We start from the raw sequence: 17,885 nt of genomic DNA on the forward strand, positions 1-17,885 counted from the left end.
TATGTATTTCTGACTCTCCGAATGGAGGTGAAAAAGTTAAAAATCAAGCTTTGACAGTTGGCGCCAAACAAGTAAGAAACTTCAGATAAATTTTGTGAAAAATCTAAACGTATGACAGACACTTTATTTGTCATTTCTGAAAATGCCATAGCTTGCACTGCGTGTTACTGATATTTTTAAAGGAATCGGGCGGATTCTGGAGTATGCTGCACCTTCATGAAGATTGCCTATATTGGTATATTTTAGGTGTGATTTTGGCTGGGTGGGGGTAAATATAAATTGCTGTCAGTCATTTTTTGAAGGAGCAATGCATGCAAACTATTATTTTCTTCAATGTATGTCATATATCATTGAATAATGCTGTGCAACTGGTTATCTGCCTGTGAAACAGATTTTGAAATATTTGGAATTGTGTTTCTGGTCACACTGAAATACAAAATTTTTCATTTTTAGGTCCCCTGCCCCCTTATTCCAGACGGTGCTATGGCAGTTTCCCCCACGGACGATAGTGCAACAGCGTTGTCAACAGAGTGCGCTGCGCTCAAGTTGTCGTCCGTAACCATCGTGTTTTTGTTCCCGTCGTCTTCGTTACATTTGTCTCTCCGTCTCATTATTAAGTAGATAGCTAGATTCAAACATCCTCCAAGGTTTACTAACGTGGTCTCAATGTTAATGAAGAAAAGGGGCACGTTAATATCAATTAACAGCCACACGCTAAATACAGCACACGACCACCATTGTATAAAGAATGCCAAAACGAACAACGACATGTTCCTGGCTGCTCGCCGTGATTTATCCGTCACATTTGAATTCTTCAACGACTGGGATATTCCGGAAACTTGTTCTTTAATACGTTTCCATGTCAACAAGTATAAAACACTGTTAACAATAAAAATGAGAACAGTTGGAACGGTTGTGAACAGGATGAAAGCTACACTTCCGGTAATGGCGTCAAACTGGCAGCTGTAAAAAAAGAGTAAAAATTGACATGTTTATAATCAACTGTACAAGAAAATTGTACCACTTTGTATGAGTATGTTAGTTACCCCGATGTTCGTATCGCTGTGACACAAGGAATGGTTTCTCTGTTTGTTTGGATTGGTTGTACGGCGCACCAACACAATTTAGGTCAAATGGCGCCGGAAACAGGAAAGATGATTTTTGCTGTTTCACCGGTACAATACCAATGGTGTATACAAGTTTTACAAGGTGCCTTCTATTTTACCGATGCTATTCCAATAGCTTCCGCAAATGTATTCATATAATGCACATTTCGTTTAATTTTAAAAAGATGCAGATATGACGAAAATGTTAAAGGTCAAGGGCCTTAACCATGCAATCGGTGTTTTGACTTGAGAAAACTCCGATATGAGTAGTGCAATAAAGTCATATAGTTTTATGAATATCTAAAACACCTGTTTTATCAAAATTTTATATACCAATTACTCGAATTTATCGGTGTAATTTGCATATATATTTCAATAAATAAGTCTACAAAACTTCAAATTTTTGGAAATGAATTGATTAAATAAGAACAATGGTGCACGTACTGTGAAAAAAGTGGTACTCGTTCTATCCTTAAAACATTAAACGTGGCAGTATGGACATAAATAATTGATTAAAATGGTAAAAAAAACCTTCAAAACAACAATTTAATTGACACAGAAAAAAAACTTACAAAGTTCCGTTTGGTCCGAGCTGTCCCGTAAAAGCAGCGGCAATGGCGGCAACAAAAGGTAAACCAAATGTCCACGCCAATAGTTTCCAATCATATCTTCCAAAGTTTAAGTTCTTGTTGAAAAACATCATAATAAACGCATTTATTGCGACAACATTCACTAAAAGATTTTGTGCTGTAATAAATTCTGTCAATAGAAAGCCATAAAACTCGCACAATATCTTAGGTCGAATGTGATCCTTAGTTGTGAGGTAATGCAAATGGTCAAGGCCGTGAAAAATATTAAATCCACCGTCGCAAATAGCAAAATAAATAATAAATCGTGCACGTTTTGCCCAAGAAAAGAACTTCCTGAAATTCTTGTGAGAATATGACAAAACCATGACGATGATTACGCAACAAAGACTTAAAGAAATACATGTCAGAGCTGGGATATGAATCCGGTAAAATGATCCATTTGACAAACCGTACACCGGTAAGTCGTAACCGCTCCTTGGAACACCGATGTCCGTATTATTAATGGAAACCTCCGTTGTATTATTCATGTTTCTTTAAGTATCTAGTGTATAAGAGTCTGTTTTAGAAGTCATTTAAAATCGATTAGGATTCTTTTCTAAATCTAGATCTTCCAAGCAAGGCTTAAAACTTGCCCGTGTATTAATTCCGTAATGTTCTATTTCATCTGAAGATAAAGAAATAATCTCACAGAAAAACAAAAAATTTAGCAAATTATTTTGTAAAAACAAAGCACTGTTAATCTATAATCGGATGTTCAAAGATGGTTCCCGGTTATTGTACTTCGTTTTATAATTTTACTGGAATATAGTTCTACTTTATATAGCTCACAGTGCAGCAAAAATCACTGCAACCCCAAATTTTATAAAATTCTTCATTCCAAAAATAAGTCGATTCCAAATATTATAAAAAGAGGATATTTTTTCGTTTGCCTCGTGAAAATGTGTGGCATTTTATCATGTTTCGTGAAAATATTTTCCATATTTCACGGAAAACGAAAAACGAAAACTTAACCTTTTTATTTAATTTCATTATCAAAGAAAATGGTAACGAATCCCCTTACTTGCTACCAACTGCAATTGTACAACGCGCAGTAATTTATGCGTAAGCACGCGCTGTTTGGCGCTACATTGTGACTTCATGTAAACAACTCTTTAAACGTTTGTACAGCGTTAATTACTGAATTAAAGATATTGACGTTCGGATAAATTTTCTTAGACCATTTTATATCATGCTAGATAGTTTTCAAAACAAAATTCAAGAAAAACGGCGAAAGAAGTCCCTTAAAATAAATATCAGTTTTGACTCCGCCCACTTTCATATTTATATTTCATATTTATTTTTAAAAAATATGAAATATATTTGAGTGATATAGCACCATATATCATGGGTAAAATTAAATAATAAGAGGATATTTTTTCGTTTGAGTGAAATATGGAATATATTTTCACGAAACATGATAAAATGCAACATATTTTCACGAGCCGGGACGGCGAGTGAAAATATGTGGCATTTTATTATGTTGAGTGAAATATATAACATATTTCACGAAAATCGAAAAAATAACCTTTTTATTTAATTTCATTATCAAATAAAAAATGGTTAGAAACCCCATTGCTTGCTACGCAACTGCAAATATACAGCGCGCAGTAATATAATTGGCGTCCGCGCCGAAGCGCGGCGCCCCTTATGGAATGAAATCAGATTTTGTGAAAGGGCGAAAGCAACTTCTCGAGCCTTTTAGTCGGTCATAATAAAAGCCGATCATTCCGATCGGTATGAGGGTGCTTGATTATTATTAATTAAAAATGAAATGTCGCGATATGTACAATGAATAGCGAACTGGAGAATTTCGCAATGCAAACATTTTCAAATGATATAACCTTTTCCGTCTCTTCGGGATTTTTTTTATTTATCATTTTGTAGTACACAGTGGGTTATTATGGTATGTTAAAATAGAAACATTCCGAAAATCTATTTATAGAGGGATGTACTTCTATCGGTAATTCCCGGTCTCTCCCGGTCTATTTTGACCGGGATTTACTAGTGACCGGTGAAAAGTATCACACGTTTATTGTCCGGTCTCTCCCTGTTTTGGAGTAGATGTTTGATATCGTTACAGAACAGAACAAATATTTTACAGATAAATAAGCTTTTTTTCCAAAATGAATGTTTGTCAGTTAGTTTGGTTAAAATAATTAATAAACATAGATCAACTCTCAAATTTATTGATTATTATTATAGATCTACATAAACATACAATTCGAAAAAACCCAACAACAACATCAACAACGATAGCATGTTTCATTTTAACTATATGAGATAAAAACAATAAATATGTACAATAATTGAGAAAAAGGTACATTTTCATGGTATTAATATGACACTATCAACTTTGAAACATTTTATTTCATTTGTTATTCGTGTTTAGTAAAGATGCCGAGGAATTATTCAAAGTTACAAATTAGATTATGAATTATTCAATTGATTGATAATTTAAAAAATGAAAAAGAAAAATAAATTCCACAAGTGTGGTGTTGATCATGCGTTACACATATGGATTATAAATGATTGTATACATGTATATCCGTTGCTATTAATAATCACGATCATAAAGAAATAGCAAGTAATATTCTAATCTCTAGCATGCCAATCAAAGTTCATAATGAACAATGTTTTTCGTCCGTTCATTCTGGTAAAAACCAATTAACCATTGAAAAGTTTATAAGAATATCTTGTCATTATATGTCTACTAGTTCATCTTCACTTTCTGCATTTCTTGCTTGGACGCCCTTTGATGCTTTGTATCAATGCTTTTCTTGTTATTGTCTTGTTTTGCACGTGATATTTAGCGCTACATTGCGACGTCACGTAAACAACTCTTTAAACGTCTGTACAGCGTTAATGACTGAATTAAAGATATTGGTGTTCGGATTTATTTTTTTAGTTAGACCATTTTCTATCATTCTAGATAGTTTTCAAAACAAAATTCAGCAAAAAGTTGTTTTGTTTTTATCAGATTTTTCAAACAAAATGGCGAAAGAAGTCCCTCAAATAAATATGAGTTTTGACTCCGCCCACTTTCATATTTATATTTCATATTTATTTTTAAAAAATTTGAAATATATTTGACTGATATAACACCATATTTCACGGGTAAAATTAAATAATGTTTATATATTTATTTATCACACACCCGTGCCGATTTTGCGACTCCGTAAATATGGTATTGCACGGCCGTGCATATATTTTGACGTGACGTCATTAGCGTTAACAAACATAGTGTAAAGACGCGCTAAATGATAGCGTTTACTATGGGCGCGTCAATGAAAAATGACTCTTATTTTACTTTAAACGGTCTTTATTTTGGATATGTGATAAATAATATTAAATTCGTGTAAGTTCATTACTGAATTTATTGCACTCGTTGAGCCAGAGGCTCGCATAATATAATTTTATTCAACTCGTGCAATAAATTCAGTATTGAACTTACACTCATTCAATATCCTCTATTTATTGAACTCGTTGAATAAAATAATATTATGCTCGCCAGAGGCTCGCATTATATAATTTTATTCAACTCGTTTAATAAATTCAGTATTAAACTTACACTTATTCAATATCCCCTATTTATTTATTTATTTATTATTATTATTACATGTATTATTATTATTTAACGTTTTGTAAATTCACAGGGTTGAATGAATTTTGATATTATGTGAAAATGATTATTGGTCCTGCTGGAATTTAAAATCTGCCATTAGCTTCAATCATAATAAAAGTATTAACTTTGAAATATATATGAGTCGCGTCACGACAAAACCATCATAGTGGGTTTGCGACCAGCATGGATCCAGACCAGCCTGCACATCCGCGCAGTCTGATCAGGATCCATGCTGTTCGCTTACCAACTCAAGTGGAGAAACTGACAGCGAACAGCATGGATCCTGATCAGACAGCGCGGATGCGCAGGCTGGTCTGGATTCATGCTGGTCGCAAACCCATTATGTTGGTTTTGTCGTGACGCGGCTCATATGAACATTTAGGCACTTGTGTGAACCCGATTCTACGAAAGTATGATGTGGACATTCACAAAGAATTATGCCTACAGATAATGTATTAAACAATTAAGGTTTAAAAAAAGCTTCATAAAATAAAAAGACTTAATGCCTAGGGATGATCGATTAAACAATTAAACAATTTAATAATGAATTAGTCTTATGATGGATAGATTATTATCTTGATAAAAGTTGTATGGTCATTACATTAATTGACAGGCGTCAAAGGAAATGCACTGAGGTCCAAAATCATAAAAAACATAAAATTTTAATAGCCTACATTAAATCATAGAAAAACTAAAGAAATTTTATAACATGATATCGAGATTAAGGTATTACGACCCTAATGGGCACTATAAGGAACTAAAAAATTGACATCATAGGTCAGATATATACCTTCAAGTACACCTGTATGCAAGATTTAAACAAAGTCTACCATACGGAAATCTACGGAAATCAAGTTATGGCCGCTTTTCTGAACTCAAGCTAGGATGTTATGGGGGCCCTTTTTTAGAAATGAGTAACCTTGAATTAATCTGCAATAACATTCTAATGAAACATGTTTTCCCATTAATTTTTGGTAAAAAACAAATAGTACCATTCAGCTAACAATCCACATAAGCAAAATTATGGTTTGTACTTAAAATTTATGAAATCTGTATAAAAATGTTACCCTACCCCACCCATTTTTACCACGTGTCCATTTTCCTACTTAGGGAGCCTAATTTAAAAATCCTTAAAATTTACCCAAATACATGTATATGCAAAAGATAATTGAGAATTTGTCTCAGAAATAAATTGAAATCGTATTGTTGGGCTATTCACAATCCGAATTGAGTGAAAATCGCTTTTCGATTTCGGTCATTTTTCACAATTGGAATAATAAGTCTGGAAAAACGGAGTAAACGAATTATCAATTTTTTTGCATAAAAGTTAATTTCTAGAAGTACATTAAATGGGACATTAATCTCGAAAAATTATTTCTAGTCCCTTTATATCAAGAAACCTCAGCAGTGTCCCTTTAACACAATATCTGATTGTTATTAATGCTCTGATTATCATTAGTTAAAGGCCCATTATGCCTCAGAAAAGTTATCATTTTCATTTCTCAAAAACTTTTAATTTTTGATATCGTTTTACAGTTTCCAAACATTATACTCATTTGCCATATACATAAACAATTTTTGCAACAAAATTTCTAAATCCCTAAGAGTATTGTTTATAATTGTCAATAAAGATACAACACCCACTTTCCAATTTACTATGGTGGCTGATTTTGGAACGCCTTTGTGCGTTGTGTCGTCGCTACCGACAGCTCGATAAAGCGCCAAACGGCGCGTTCTCGGACACTCGTCTTGTCGTCCTGTCGCTAACGGTGCACGCCGTGTTGTTGCAGTGTCGAATTGTCGCTCGGCTCAAATCGACAGATTGGCTTATAAGCCAAGCGACAGAGCGACATCGCGACAACGCGTCGTTTGGCGTGCTTCGCTAGCGACAAGACGATAAGACGACAGTGCGCCGTTTGTTGCGTTTCGCTAGCGACAAGACGAAAAAGCGATAACAATATAGTCTGTGTTGTCGCTATCGACAACGCAACGCGCAAAGTGTACCAAATCAGCCACCATAAATTTCGAATTATTATTCCAAATTAAAATGTGCAATACATATTGAACTGGTTTTACAATGTGCTTAAAATGTTTTGTTGTTAATGAAAGAAAGTTTATTTTGACATCTGTAAATAATTAAATAACTAAAAACCAATATAAACTAATGTAAAATAGTAATGGACACGTTGATTTTCATCACTTTGAACATTTTCCATGCATCGAATTCTTTTGGGAAATTAAACTCAAGTAATGTATATCAACAATTAGCAATAATACACCAGTTTCTGATTCTATTGTTAAAAATATGACAATCAGTAACTAGAACTATCACTTAATGTGATTAATACCCCGACAAGACTGCTTCGGAAATGAGGAAGTTACAAGTAACAGAATACTAGTACCTTGTAAAATAATTGAAATAGAGTTATGGTTGTGGGCAATAAAGATAGTTGTGGTTTTTGTATGTTGCATTTCCTTACAATATGGTTTACCATTGATGAAGTTTTATTGAATTACTCTGTAATAAGACCAGAAAGAGTTACGCTTCTTGAGCACTGCACTTCCTCTCATGGCGCTTGACCATTGTATGAAATTGCATTTAATTCTAAACATAAGTTTTAAGTTATGCACCGGACAAGGAAAAGAAACAAAGGGCAATAACTCTACAAATACTGAAGATGGAGTTATGGTAATTGTACACTGCACTTCCTCTCATTTCGCTTGACCATTGTATGAAATTGTATTGAATTCTAAACATAAGTTTTAAGTTATGCACCGGACAAGGAAAAGAAAAAAAGGGCAATAACTCTACAAATACTGAAGATGGAGTTATGGTGATTGTACACTGCACTTCCTCTAATTTCGCTTGACCATTGTATGAAATTGTATTGAATTCTAAACATAAGTTTTAAGTTATGCACCGGACAAGGAAAAGAAACAAAGGGCAATAACTCTACAAATACTGAAGATGGAGTTATGGTTGTTGTACACTGCACTTCCTCTCATTTCGCTTGACCATTGTATGAAATTGCATTGAATTCTAAACATAAGTTTTAAGTTATGCACCGGACAAGGAAAATGAACAAAGGGCAATAACTCTACAAATACTGAAGATGGAGTTATGGTTGTTGTACACTGCACTTCCTCTCATTTCGCTTGACCATTGTATGAAGTTGTATTGAATTCCAACTACTAGTTTTCAAGCTATGCACTGGACAAAAAAGTAACAAAGGGCAATAACTGTAATTAGTCAAAATAGAGTTATGCGTCTTCTACACTGCACTTCATCTCACTGCCCTTGAACATTATGAAGTTTCATTGAATTCCAAACATTAATTTTCAAGTTATGCACTGGACATTAAAAAGTAACAAAGGGCAAAAACTATTAAATGAGTCAAGAAAGAGCTATGGTCTCTGTGCACTGCGCTTTCTCTCAATATACTTGACCATTGCATGAAATTGTATTGAATTCCAAATAGTACATTTTCAAGTTCTGAACAAGAAAAAAGCAATGGAAAAGTAACAAAGGGCAGTAAGTCAATAATGAATCTAGACAGAATTATGGTTCTTGTGCACTGCTATTCCTCTTAATGTGCTTGGTGATTGTATGAAGTTGTTTTGAATTCCAACAAGTAGTTTTCAAGTTATGCTCCAGACAAGGAAAAGTAACAAAGGGCAATAGCTCTGTAATAAGTCAGGATGGAGTTATGATTCTTGTGCACTGCACTTCCTCTCAATGTGCTTGATCATTGTATTAAGTTGTATTGAATTCTAACCATTAGTCTTCCAGTAATGCTCCGGACAAAAATAAGCAATGAAAAAGTGACAAAGGGCAATTACTTTGTAATTACTTTAGATAGAGTTATGGTTCTTGTGTTCTGCACTTCCTCTTATTGTGCTTGACCATTGTATGAAGTTGTTTTGAATTCCAACCAGTAGTTTTCAAGTTATGCCTCGGACAAGGAAAAGTAACAAAGGGCAATAACTTAATAATGAGTCATGATGGAGTTATGGTTTTTGTGTTGTGCACTGCACTTTCTTTCAATGTGTTTGACCATTGTATGAAGTTATATTGAATTCCAACCATTAGTCTTCAAGTTATGGTCCGGACAAAAGAAAGCAATGGAAAAGTAACAAAGGGCAAGAACTCTGAAATTACTTTAGATAGAGTTATGATTTTTGTACACTGCACTTTCCATTATTGTGCTTGACCATTGTATGAAGTTGTTTTGAATTCCGACCAGTAGTTTTCAAGTTATGCTCCGGACAAGGAAAAGTAACAAAGGGCAATAACTCTGTAATTAGTCAAGATAGAGTTATGGTTTTTATGCACTGCACTTCCTCTCAATGTGCTTGACCATTGTATGAAGTTGTATTGAATTCCAACCATTAGTCTTCAAGTTATGCTCCGGACAAGGAAAATGCATCGGACGCCTGGACCGACCGACCGATCGACCATATACCCCCCCCCCCCCAAAAAAAAAACTTCGTTTCGGGGGTATAATTATAAAATACACGTAAACACCGATGACATATTTCTGATGATCATTAATTCATAACATTTTAAAAGTGTTCCAAGTTAAAGGTCTGTTATATCAACGAAAATCAAGGTGAAAGGTCAACTTTTGGTATCTATTGACACCAAACTTGGTGTATAGGTAGCTTATATTAAGAGGCGGCCTGAGATTGCTACCCAGATGTCTATGACCAAGGTCAAGGTCACTGTAACTTAAAATAGAAATTCAGTTTCCGCTCAATAACTTGAGTTTGCTTTTGCTTATTGACACTTACCTTGGTGTATGGGTAGCTTATATCAAGAGGCAGCTTAGAATCGCTACCCAGATGTCTGTGATCAAGATCAAGGCCACTGTTCCTCAATATAAAAATTCAGTTTCCGCTTGATAACTTGAGTTTGCTTTGGCCTATTGACACCAAAGTTGGTACATGTATATGTTTAGCTTATATTAAGAGGCAGCTTGGGACTGCTACGCTGAAAAATTTGTGTTTACTTTGGCCTATTGACACCAAACTTGGTGTATGGATACCTTATATAAAGAGGCTACTATGGATAACTACCCAGGTGACTAAGATTAAGGTCAAGGTCACTTAATTGCTAAAAATAGAAATTCAGTTTTTGCTCAATAACTTGACTTAGTTGTGACCTATTGACAGCATTTGGTGTGTGGGTAGCTTATATCAAGACACAACTCTGGATTGCTACCCAGATGTCTGTGATCAAGGTCAATGTCACTGTTACTAAAAAAATCAGTCTCCGCATAATAACATGAGTTTGCTTAGAACTTTTGACACCAAATATTGTATGTGGGTAGCTTATATCAAGAGGCAACTTGGGATTGCTACCCAGGTGTATGTGAACAAGGTCAAGGTCACTGTTGCTTAAACAAGAAATTCAGTTTTTACGTAATAACTTGAGTTTGCTTCATCAAACTTGCTGTGTGTGGCAGCTTAGATATCTGGGGGCAAGGTCATGGTCGTTCCTTAAAATAGAATTTTTAGCATCTACTCAATAACTACAGTTCATTTTCACCGTGGGTAAGCAACTTTGGTCATGTGACCACAAAAGCCAACGTACACGGCCAAAATAACTCGGCTGAGGTAAGTTTTTTAGTGATTATTTTTCTGTCCAGCCGATTTAAATTATGCTATATAGCCTACCGACCGCGGCAGTTCCGATGCTGTCTAAAAATGTATTTAGTTTCGTCTAACGTTTTGTATTTTATGAGAACATTCAAACGATATTTGCAAATTTTCGATGACAATTTATAATGTTATTTATTTGTTCGTTTGTGGTTTTCTTTACAAAAAAAAAATCCAGTTACTTAGACTGCTTAATGGTTTGCTGAAACAGCAATTTTATACTGTATTAATTTAGATCATTTTACAGTCATTTAATAACGTAAACAGCCAGGATAAGCGTCTCTTGCTCATCAACCTAATGCCTTCTGTAGCAACAAAAGTTGCTAATGGTTGACAATGACGCCGAGCGACTATTTTATAGGTATTAACGGTATTTCAGCAGTTATGTCACTTTAACCATATGATTACACCACGAACGTTCTATTAACATTATATTTTCAATAATATATCTCATTGCACTAGTTATGTAATTGCCACATGTTATAGACATTGTTATTTAATACATGGTCATGCTTAATAGACGTGATATGTATTTTTGCATTCATAGTTTTCTTTGCCCTTGTTGTTTCACTGCAAATTTTGCCACCCAACCATGTCTGCCAATTTACAAGTCTATGATATGTATTCAACAAAAATGCTCAAGTGCCATACATTTAAATAATTTGCATTGCAATCAAAATTTTAAATACAAGCAAACTTTGAGCAAAATGTCGATACAATTTCTGCATTGTAACAATCATTTCAATATATATTGTGGCATTTCTATGATCACTAGTGTGTCATATGACTGTGGTATTTGTTATAACTTTTTAAATGTTTAAACAATGTCATTGATTCATATCTATAGCTCATACATTGCGCACAAAATAAGATTGGTAAATTTATTCCTAGAAACCATTTTCCGGTAAATTTATTACTAGTAACCATTTTCCAGTAACTGATTTCTTGAGCAGTAAATGCATTTTACTAGAAACTTGGTACTAGTAATTAACCATTTAACAAAGGGTAATTGGTTGCCTTAACCAACCTATAAAATGGTGAATTGTTAATAAGATATTTTTTTACATAACAAGTGCAAGTAGATATATTCTTGAAAATATAATGTTAATAGGACATTAGTAATGAAATCATAGGGATCAAGTGACGCAACTGCTGAAAAACCCGATAATATAAAATTGTAACTCGGCGTGATCGTCAACCTTGGACCCTTTTGCTGCTACGGAAGGCACTAGTTGGTTGAGCAAGAGACCCTTATCCTGGCTGTTTACGTTATTTAGATGACTGTAATTACGATCTATATTGTAATGCGATCTTTATTTAATTAATGCAGTATAAAATATAAAAACGGCTGTTTCAGCTAATCATTAAGCAGTTTGAGTAACTGGAAATTTGTCTTCTAAAAACAAAAGTTCAAATAAATAACATAAAAAAGTTAAAGGTTGTTTAAGCTTATTTGCGATGAAATGAATGCACTTGCAACTTTTTCCTTTGTAAAAAAATAGTAATTATATACAGTTTGAGAGGGCAATCTAATTGAAAGCCAACTTTTTGTTGGAAAGAGCCACCTACTTCGAAGTTGCAGCCTCTTGTTCAGACCACTATCAAACTAAATTGGGAGTGTGTACGTTGACACTTTCTAGACAGTATGTGTACGTTGACATTTCTGTAAGTTGGTCAATTTTAAAATAAATACAAAAAATGACAGCAGAAAACCAATTCTTTTTTCATTAAAACATGCTCTTATATATTTTAAGACCTGAAATTTTACTTAGAACTGACATGCGTATCGTTTATTTAGTTTTCATCAACACTTTAACACAATAGTGTGTACGTTGTCATCGACAATTTGCAAATATTGTTTGAATGTTCTCATAAAATACAAAACGTTAGACGAAACTAAATACATTTTTAGAAAGCATCGGAACTGCCGCGGTCGGTAGGCTATGTAGCATAATTCAAATCGGCTGGACAGAAATATAATCACTAAAAAACTTACCTCAGCCGAGTTATTTTGGTCGTGTACGTTGACTTTTGTGGTCACATGACCAAAGTTGCTTACCCACGGTGATTTTGACCTATTGATTGCTGTCATCGTTGAAAACGGTTTTCCTCGCATTGCGGCGCTTCATGTTATTATTTTTTGTTTTTTTTTTAAAATATTTATTGATTGATCGATCGATCGATCGATTATTTATTTGTTTATTTATTTACTTTGTGTCTATTTCTAGAAACATGTTATACAAAGCCAACGTAGTTAAAAGATAAGGATTCATATAAATATATACTTGAATAAGAGTAAATGAGCCGCGTCACGACAAAACCAACATAATGGGTTTGCGACCAGCATTGATCCAGACCAGCCTGCACATCCGCGCAGTCTGATCAGGATCCATTCTGTTCGCTATCAGTATCTCTACTTGTAAAAGGATTTGTAAGCGAACAGCATGGATCCTGATCAGACTGCGTGGATGCGCATGCTGGTCTGGATCCATGCTGGTCGCTTACAAACCCCTTATGTTGGTTTTGTCATGACGCGGCTCAAATAATAACAGCTTTAGTTCTGTTAACAATAGGTTAAATTTTAGTTAATAAGTATTTTGTATAGAAGTTAAAATATCACTTTGTTTACATTTTGCAACCTTAACGACATATTATTGCACATTTAGCGCTAAATTTCTCAGTTTTGAAACATCAAACATACACATTATTCATTATTAAAACATTAGTGTTACACAAGTTTTCTAAAGATATAAATAAATGGATTTCTAAGGCATAATGTGACCTTAAAGGAGCTCGACTAAGGTCAAAAAGCCTATAAAGCATATTAATTCAAAAAAATTATAAAGATTAAGTGAAGCCATTAAAATGGGAAAATCTGTAATGATAATAGAAATATAGTAATTAATTAAAAACGATTTTTTTGTGCGATTCTAAACCCGGTTTGAGTGAAAAGTGTTGCAACGCTTTTCATATTTCTGTGTTATTTTGTACAATAAAAATCAATATACTGCAAAAACGGGGACAGAAAAAGATCTTTAATTTTTTTACCCAAATTATTGGTTCAGATCTTCATCATATGGTTTACAAATCTTGGAAAAATAGTCCCTCCTTTTAATTTACGTGGATTGTAAGTGCTGTTTGCAATGTGTAAATTACTTTTTTTTTGCACCTGGGTAGAACCATCGACGTTCCGTTAAAGTTTTTTTTTTTACACGGTTGTTACAAATCAGTGCAGAAACTATGTCGAACTACGGGCAATGTTTATTTTCACCAGTAACCTCGGGACCTTTATAACATTTTGCTCGTTTAATTCTTTAAGCTTCTTAAATCAAATTTAGATTAATGGAATCAAAGCGAATATAAGTATAATAATTAGGTCAATTTCTTTGCATTTTAAACACCTTTTGATATTATACTCATAATTAATCATAACAGACTTTACTGCCACAATTAATCAAGAGCTTTGGATTATACAAAGAAGTAATAACCGGTAATCCATAAAAGTACACGTTGAACGCGACCAAAAAAAGTCTAAATACATTGCTAAATTATTTAGGCAATGGATATTGCTTATAAGTATTGGTTGATTTCGATAAATTTTTAAATTATTACAAACATAAAACCGACAAATGCGGATTAATTTCAAAGAATAAAAAGTGAGTCTTTTACCACAGGTTTAAAAGCCTAAAAACATAACATTTGAATTTCTTACATAATGAGCTGGGGCACTTTAAACAAAAATATATGCAAAGATAGTTAAGAAATATACTTTGAAATAAATTTAAAATCGTATTTTTATGCTTTCCTTTAGCCCGATTTCAGTGAAAAGCGTTTAAACGCTTATCATTTTGGGTCATTTTTTACATTTTGAATCATTATTCTGGAAAAACGAAGTGCGCGAATGATCTGAAATTTTTCACAAATATTAAAGGTGTAAACCAACATCAAATGGCACATTTATCTGGAAAAAATATTTTCAGTCCCATCATGTCAAAAAAACCTCAGTGGAGTCCCTTTAAAGCGACGTGCAACAAAAAGAAATATATTTTGTAAGATTCAGACCGATCCGAGGGTCAGTTTCCGCAAAATAAGTAAAATGAAGAAAAAAGTAAGACATCTTGAAGAATTCTCTCGAAATGTATAGCATTGCATTTCGTACTAATTAAACGTGCTCGGCTTTTTAACATAAACAAAATTAGATACATTTTCAAGAATTTTAAGACGATAGTTTATGTACATGCCAAGGCTATTGGTTTGAAGGGTTCTAAACTTTTCAATTACAAAGTTCATTGTATTTAACATGTTTCGAGATATTTCACCGTATTATCTAGTTAACCATTCTGAAACTAACTGTTTTTGTTTTTTGTTGTTTTTTTTTTTTTTTTTTTTTTTGGGGGGGGGTGTTGTTGTTGTTTTTTCTAATTATTTTATGGTATAAAGTGTAGATTCAGCTCATTCTAGTGGAGATCCAATAAAGAGAACGTTTCCTGAAAGATTTTTTTTTTGTGTAAAGTAAAACCGCTCGTCTATCTGATTATTCAAACACGCGGTTTCATTTTCCGTAAAACATACTGTATTTTTTTCCCTAAACATTTTATGTATGTATTACGCACTAGAATGACGGTATCTTCAATATGACCGTTTTAAAAAATAATGAAATATTTTAAAACTTCTGGAAGAAAATAAAATCTGGACAGTCTATTGTATAAGGCTTTTGTCCTTACAGATAACAAAAAGTCACGTGGTATGGCACCGTGTTGAAGTCTCTGGCTTAAAGTATAATACCACAAACTCTCTTCTCGGCCATACAACAAAACCAGTTTAATCCTTTAATCCTTTAGTATCATTCGCATACAGCCAAATGCATTAAACCCCTTTCTCAACTTTCCGACATGCTGTTAAACGCATGTGGTCACCCTCTTTATAGGGCAAACTATATTTTCAACTTTACTTCGTGAAAATATTTGATTTCTAATCAAGGAGAGTCAATATCAAACAGTCAATAAAATATACTATTGATGTTTATAATTGTTCATTTTATTTGTCATTTTATTTTAAAATGGAACACACAGAATAAAATGTTAAACTTTTGCTTCACCCAATGCAACTGCTATATAGATTTAATAGCTGTACATGTGTATATATATGGGTATATAAAAATATATTTAATATGCGATCAATATCAGGAGGGTTTTAAAACCGATTAAACCATGATTATAATTCTAAAAGTATAATAAATACTTTGTCTTAAAGCTGATTTTATTTTATATCAAGATGCCATATCAAAATTTATTGCTTTGTTTGGGATAGATCAATATCGCGATTATTGATTTTGAAAGCACGCCTTGTTTACGTTCAACTTCTATTTAATAAACATAAACATTGTATAAGGAATTTAAATAAAATTTACGGAGCTTTATAATTTTTGGAAAGTAATTAATGGTTTATGATTGTGATTTATTTTTAAAATGTAAGAAAAAGTCTTTTGTGATGTATTGAAATAAAACATTCAATACTTTAGCGAGGAGTATAGCCGGAAATAAAAAGTAAGTGTTGTTTATAAAAAAGAGTTACAAAAGTTCTTTTTCAACTAAATTAAGAATTATAAAAATATAAAACGTATGTACATAATAATACTTATTTGTTATAACTTTTATCGTTCCAAATTAAAGTGGTTATGTAAACTATGGCAATTTTTCGTGTACTACAAAGATTTTGTTGTGGATATAATTTGATATGGTAACCACATCGTATCAAAAATAAAAGATATGATGGATTCGTGTACTTAAACTTACTTTAACATGTCATATTTTAAATGTTTGATATATAATAAAGTTAGCCTTTATATGATTACACTTTAAACTGATGGCATGTACATTAAATTTATGAATCTTTTATAAACGCACCATTCCATACTATCTAACCCTTAATAAAGTTTCCTCGACAACCACGTCCGTTTTCTTTGCCTTTCTACCCAATTCCTTTATATACTTGTCAACTGTACCTACATATGCAGTGTCTATCGTATTACATGCCTTAGTGTCATTATTGCGATTTGGAAATTTGTACATTGTCGTAAATACATAATTTATTTTAAAAAAAAACACTAAAATTTCTATTTTGTTTAGAAAGAGGGCGAAGTCATTGACTGCAAAGATGATGAAAGGAAAGAAGATCGTGGTTGGGTCACCAAGGTTGACACGTTCCAAGATTCTACCAATTAGTACTTCCGGTTCAAGACGCGGACAGACCTTGGAAAGTTTAAAGGCAGAAACGGCATCATTCTTAGAAGTTACGCCCCTTGGATCAAATAGCGCGAGCACTCGGCGTCACATTAAATACGAAAACACATACAAACTTGAACCAGAGAAAAACTTTGTCAATGTGGAAATTGAAAAGGCAGCGGAGAACATATTAGTGAACAATTTACATGACAAAAAGTACGAGCCAGAACAATGTAAAACATTAAGTCAAATGCTAAGTTCACGGATTTTAGAAACAATAAAAGACATGGGTTACGGAAAATTTAAAATGGTATGCGTTGTTTCGATAGGATCAATGAAAGAAAGACCAGGGATGCAATTCGGATCACGTTGTCTTTGGAATAAGGAAACAGACAATTTCATCAGTGCTAAATTTAGTAACACGTCACTGTTCGCGGTTGCTATGGTTTACGGATTACATTATGATTGAAATTCTTAGTGAATAGCTAGCGTCGTTTGATATCAAATACAATGAAGAAGAAAAAACACAAAAAACCTATGCTGTTTTTCTTGTAATCTTTCCTAAGTTGAACAGCTGATTTTCTTTTTCTAAGATCAACAGCTGCCCTTCTTTTCTAAGTTCAATAGCTGCCAAGTATTTGATTCC

At 33.3% G+C, this 17,885-nt stretch overlaps 1 protein-coding gene across 1 annotated transcript; it reads right to left on the reverse strand.

Annotated features, from left to right (window-relative positions):
- Positions 1-449: 449 nt before the first annotated feature.
- Positions 450-2,449, reverse strand: LOC132720335 (uncharacterized). Its single transcript, XM_060704463.1, has 2 exons — positions 1,679-2,449; positions 450-963 (listed from the first exon to the last, which is right to left on the reverse strand). The coding sequence occupies exons 1-2, from the start codon at positions 2,221-2,223 to the stop codon at positions 450-452; spliced, it is 1,059 nt and encodes a 352-aa protein (XP_060560446.1). The 5' UTR covers positions 2,224-2,449.
- Between the last annotated feature and the right edge of the window lie 15,436 nt (positions 2,450-17,885).

This window comes from Ruditapes philippinarum, unplaced genomic scaffold, assembly GCF_026571515.1.
Source record: "Ruditapes philippinarum isolate M1 unplaced genomic scaffold, ASM2657151v2 ctg1635_1_1_1_1, whole genome shotgun sequence".
Taxonomy (NCBI): Eukaryota; Metazoa; Mollusca; class Bivalvia; order Venerida; family Veneridae; genus Ruditapes; species Ruditapes philippinarum.